General features: G+C 42.5%; 1 protein-coding gene and 1 pseudogene across 1 annotated transcript; both read left to right on the plus strand.

Annotated features, from left to right (window-relative positions):
* The first annotated feature begins 1,403 nt into the window (after positions 1 to 1,403).
* Positions 1,404 to 3,993, plus strand: LOC134444372 (uncharacterized). Its single transcript, XM_063193708.1, has 4 exons — positions 1,404 to 2,015; positions 2,287 to 2,868; positions 2,960 to 3,103; positions 3,527 to 3,993. Exons 1-4 carry the CDS (start codon positions 1,404 to 1,406, stop codon positions 3,818 to 3,820), a joined length of 1,632 nt encoding a protein of 543 aa, XP_063049778.1. The 3' UTR covers positions 3,821 to 3,993.
* Positions 3,984 to 4,940, plus strand: LOC134444373 (uncharacterized; annotated as a pseudogene).
* Positions 4,941 to 5,685: the final 745 nt, after the last annotated feature.

Raw genomic sequence — 5,685 nt, forward strand, 5'->3', positions numbered from 1 at the left:
TTGACTGATTGTTTCTGTCATCATCTGGCCTTTCATCACCTGCATGGCAACAAATAAAGCACCAGAGAAGTGTGAATTTCCAGCCAAACTGAATCCCCCTTTATGATGTTTCAACTTTCATCTAAAAATCGTATTTCAGTTCTGTTCTGATGATGGGGAATCATGAGCAACGAAAGCACAAGAATAGCACATTGCACCTGAATTTTGTAGACTATTCTTTCTTTTCTCTTCGTTATATTTTCTGTTTGTTTGTTTTTTTTAAACTAAAGTTTTACGCCATGTAAGAAAGTGATGATAGTGAGTATAAAACATTCTAACTTGTAAATTTCTTGCCAGCAACAATTCCAATCAGTCTGTTAATCAGCGACTCCCCTCACCTGAGTACTATGGGCTGATATGCCATGATTCAATTATTGCCTGCACCTGCCAAATACCTGATTAATCCAGTCACATGGTACTCTGGGGGGGAGCAGTACCACAGGTAGGGTACTTCAGTGATGGTGGAAGATGGAGAGGGGACCAGTACCACAGTCAGGGTACCTCAGTGATGGTGTCAGGAAGATGAGGAGGATGGGTGAGAGCACTGTTGTTTTTGTAGATGTTAACATTCTTGTTCATGAAGCCAAATACATTTAATTGTCACTGTACAACCAAAGCCGCAGATTTTTCACTGTAAATTTCACGTGACTTTTGTTACAGTGTGGCTCGCTATCTACAGGTATACCCTCGTAGGCAAAAATATGCCATGTCAGGGTTGCCGCGGGGTTGTAAAAGGTAGTAAAAGGTAGTAAATGAAATTAGACCAAATTAAGGCTTGTAAAAAGTAGTAAAAAGTAATAAACGTCATCTGACCAGGTAGTATTTTTTTTTTTACCTCCACAATGTGTATGAAATATGTTTTTTGGTTTTTTTTGGATTGACAAACAACAATTGATAAACTAGCGTGAATTTATATGTTACGACTAGGACCTGAATGGACTCATTTGTACCTTGCGCGCATACGTTGAATCAATCAGGGTTGTATTTCTCAAAAGCGTAGGTGTTAGCCAGTAAGCAACATGGCTAAGTACCAATGGGAAATTGCATGGCAAACAAGAGCTAGCTAACATAGTTAGCAACCTTGGTTTGAGAAACGCACCCCGAGTAGCCTTGGCGACCGGCTCCGCTTGCCGCCAATCTACAGAGTTGTTTATATCGCATTTGCAGCCGACACATCGCTACACAGCTGCTACATTATTCTTCTTCTTTTGAGAAGTTTGTATGGCGTTACTTGAGAGATATGGGCAAATGTAAGTTTTCAGACCTCTGGCTGGAGGAAACTTCTTTTAAAGACTAGGCCAGTAGTTGGCAACAGCCGAGAGGCGTATTGTAACGTCTGTAAAAAAGTTATAAACATTACGTGGATGGGTGTGAAGGCATTGAAGTCTCATATGGATTCAAATAGCCACCAGACAAAGATGCGCGGACCAAACTCGCAGCTACCGCTGTCACTGTTTTGCGCCGGGACTAGTGCTACACCGACCTCCACTGCCCCCTCAACCTCCAGCACCGTGACCACATCTACCGCCGCCGGTACCTCAACCTCACCTGCTCCCATCAACAGCATTCCGAATCAACTGCTCTCCACCACCGCGACACTGCAGGCCGAGGTACTGTGGTGTCTAGATTTGGCTTCGAAACACCACTCCTTCAACTCCAATGACGGCATTGCAGAGCTATTTGTCAAGATGTTCCCCGACTCCCAAATTGCCAAATCCTTCGCTTTGGCCAAGGACAAGACCGGCTATATGATAAAATTTGGGATCGCCCCATATTTCAAGAGGCAACTAGTCGAGGCCATAAATCGTGCCGGCCCTTACGTGCTGATGTTTGACGAGAGTTTAAACCAATCGTCCAAAAAAAAACAACTGGACATTCACATTCGGTTTTTGGAGGATGGGTGCGTTCAGTCGCGATATTTTGGCTCACAATTCCTGGGACATGGAAGAGCTGATGATCTGTTGCTGCACATCAAAGTAAGTTTATTTTCCACTAGCCTACTGTTGATTAATGAGATATTGATGATCATTTTATTTATTTAACCTTCTTTTGAATTTCTGTTTTATTCATTCATTCATTTTATTATGTCTCAATATTGCAGAATAAGAGAGTAAAATTCTAAATTATAATAAAGCTAACTTAAATGTTTAATTTGAAGCATAGGCTATATAATATATTACTGTCTTTATATTGAATGTGATTTGTAATATGTTATTTAAACAAACTTTTTTCTCTCTGAATTCACAGGAATGCATTGGCCAACTCAACATGAGGCAGCTCCTCTCAGTTGGGATGGATGGGCCCAATGTAAATTTTAAACTCCTTGATCTCCTTCAAAGGGAGTACGCTGAGCTCAATGGAGGTGCCCAAGTTCTGGTGGTTGGGAGCTGTGGACTCCACACTCTCCACAATGCCATGAAGGCCGGATTTACAGTGTGGCAAATCGAGAAGTTCCTGCGTGCACTCCATTTCCTCTTTCATAACGTGCCTGCCCGGAGAGAGGACTACACCAACACCACTGGATCTACCTGCTTTCCCCTCTCTTTCTGTGGCCACAGATGGGTCGAAAATGTGCCAGTCGCTGAGAGAGCCCTCGAAGTTTGGCCGATGGTTCAGGCATATGTCAGTGCTGCAGAAGAGAAGAAGGTTCAAAAACCGAACACGGCCTCGTACGACACCATCCTGGCAGCAAGAGAGGATCCACTGCTAGTACCAAAACTAAAGTTCTTCCTCTCCATTGCAAGAGGTTTCAACCCTTTTCTTCACAAGTATCAGACAGATGAGCCCGTGTTGCCTTTTTTGGCTAAAGATTTAACTGAGCTTCTGTTGGTAAGTATCAATATAGTTTGATGAATTCATATGAATTTAAACCTGTATTGATGAAATGGCTTGGTAACTATCTGATTGTTGCCATCATTAGAGTTTACTTCGGCGATTCATCAAAAGGGAGCTCCTACAGGACCAAACCCCCTTGCAACTCATTAAGTTGGACATCTCTGATGAGAAGAACTGGGTCTCCCTCAGAAGGGTGGACATAGGCTTGGGAGCGGAATCAGCCATCAAGGTAATTTCATTCTTCTTTAATTGTTTGGTGAGATAAATCTGAATTTATGACTGCATAAATCTATAGTAGTAAATGCAATTTGGTCACCTCTCAGACTAGAGGTTATCAGCTACTGTAGGTTGCCGAAATCAGATGGGTGAAGGGTGGTACAACAGGCCAAAAATAAGTAATACACACACACACAATGCACACATACACAAATATAACTTGAGGGCTGCAACTTCATTTATGTAATGGGAGTAATCTGACTGGATTGCTGTTGTCAGTGATAAAAACAATTTGAAATGATCAGGATTCCTTAATTTCTAGTAATATGTAAATATTATTTTGCATGTATTTCTAACATGCGCTACTGTAATATTAAACAAACATTTCTTTTCAAAGGCAACATTGACATGAATGTTCCTTAATGTTCCTGATTAGGCACTCCAGGGCAAACCAGGAACCAAGATAGGGGAACACTCTGTGCTCAGCCTGAGAAAAGAGTGTTTGCAGTGTCTGGTTCGGTTCATAAAGAAGCTGCAGGAAAGGTCCCCGTTGAAATTCCCCATTGTTAGGCAGATTGCCTCCCTGGATCCCACAAAGATGGCCAAAGATCCTGAGTGGTGCATCGTACAGATGAAGGCATTAGTGCAGACATTCATCCAAGGGCAGCAGTTGGCAGGTGGCATTGCAGTTGGTAAGAGAATATTATATAGGGACAGAAGAAGTCAATAGGTTATTCTACTTGATTTAGGTCATGTGCTAGGAATCTCCATTGGTTCTCTGCTTTTTTTAATTCAAGAGGTATGAAGGTGTCAATGATCAGTTCATAATTTAGATAAGACTGCTGTGCCCCCAGGAGGAGAACCACCGCTTTAGCTACTGCTGTGTATCTGTGATGTACTGTTTGTACTTTGCTGCATGGTTGATGTTACAGTGGACTGGAATCTGTGAATGTACTGACCACATCTTGTACATCAGTGAATTTTCTTATTATATGTTGCAGGTGATGTCATCATTCAGCAATTCACGTCTTTTGTCTCAGATAGCGTCAGAGATGAGGAATTCGTGTCCTTCCAGCCCCTCAGCCAGCGCCTGGATGTCTTCCTCCATTCGAAACTCCGCACATCCCACCCTGACCTGCTGAGGTTTTGCCAGAGTGCCCTCCTCCTGTCCCATGGGCAGGCATCCGTTGAAAGAGGGTTCTCTGTGAACAAGGAGGTGGAAACATGCAATCTCTACGAAGAGTCACTGGAAGCCCTGAGGTTGATATGTGACCAAGTGAATGCCTGTGGTGGTGTCCTCAAAGTTCCTCTGACCAAGGAGCTCCTGGCCTCTGCTGCATCCTCAAGGTCACAGTACAGGCTTCACCTTGAGAGTGAACGGAAAAAAAGGAGAGTGCCACTCAGGAGCTTAAGCGGAAATCAGCAGAGAAAGAGCTGGAGGACCTCCGGAGTCAGCGGCAGGTGCTCCAGAGTGTGTGCCAGTCCCTAGAAAGGGACGCTGATATGTATGCAGAGATGGCAGAGGGTAAATCTGGAACCAAGATGGCTGAGCTTGTCACAAAATCCAATTCCCTTCGCCGAAGCCACAAAGGGAAAAAAATAGAGCTTCAGACGTTGGATAAAACTATCGAGGAGAAGGCCACAAAGCTGAGGCACTTGTGACTGTGCATTGCTGTTGAAATGTTAATGCTTGCTCGTTGTTCCTGTTCTGTGTAGGTTTATTCGCCTTGCCTTGTGTTTGTTCCGGCATGTTCCACTGGCTGACTAAGGATGGTTGCAGTTTAATCTCTCTATGTTCTCTCTCTCTCTATCTCGCTCTCTCTCACACTCTCTCTCTCTCTCTCTCTCTATGTTCTCTCTCTCTCTCTCTCTCTCTCTCTCTCTCTCACACTCTCTCTCTCACACTCTCTCTCTCTCTCGCTCGCTCTCTCTCTCTCTCTCTCTCTCTCTCTCTCTCTCTCTCTCTCACGCTCTCTCTCTCTCTCGCCCTCTCTCTGTTTAGTGTCTAATTTTGAAGTTTAAGTTAAGTTATTCATTTTTAATGAAATATTGTTTTTGCACTATTAAACATAATTTTATTATTAAATTTCTTCCCATTTAACACATTATTATTCGCTCATTATTTCAAGGTCCAATTTATAGCTGCTCAAAAAGTCTGTTATACACACATGCACACTCGCATACACCTACAAAGCCTCTTTCTCTCGCCCTTTGGTTCCATGTTCTGTTTGTCCCTCTTTCTTTCACTCTCTATTTGGTGAGTTGTGTCCAGTGTTGAAATTGTGAGGAAATATTTCAATAATTAATTTTGGAAGCATATTTCTTTACTTTACCCCGTCACTTTACTTTACATTATGCTGCTGCAGTTTGACGTCGTGTTGGTAGTAAAAAAATATTTTGGAGGTAGTGAAAAGGTAGTAAAAAGGTAGTAAATACAACTTAAGAATCTCTGTATATACCCTGCATTAAAAGTCCACAATGCTGGTCAAACTAATTAAATCCCAATAATTATATTTAATATTAATCAAAGTTGTGCAGTGGGTTGTGGCAGTTAGGCTGTAAGTGACCCATTCAAATATACAAAGGGGTTTGAGA

The sequence above is a fragment of the Engraulis encrasicolus genome, unplaced genomic scaffold (assembly GCF_034702125.1).
Source record: "Engraulis encrasicolus isolate BLACKSEA-1 unplaced genomic scaffold, IST_EnEncr_1.0 scaffold_52_np1212, whole genome shotgun sequence".
Classification (NCBI taxonomy): domain Eukaryota; kingdom Metazoa; phylum Chordata; class Actinopteri; order Clupeiformes; family Engraulidae; genus Engraulis; species Engraulis encrasicolus.

Bases quoted from the DNA above. Each gene is read 5' to 3' on its own strand.
- LOC134444372 (XM_063193708.1), top strand. From the start codon at position 1,404: ATGGGTGTGAAGGCATTGAAGTCTCATATGGATTCAAATAGCCACCAG. The intron at 2,016-2,286 runs GTAAGTTTATTT...CTGAATTCACAG, and splicing joins ATCTGTTGCTGCACATCAAA to GAATGCATTGGCCAACTCAA. The intron at 2,869-2,959 runs GTAAGTATCAAT...TGCCATCATTAG, and splicing joins ATTTAACTGAGCTTCTGTTG to AGTTTACTTCGGCGATTCAT.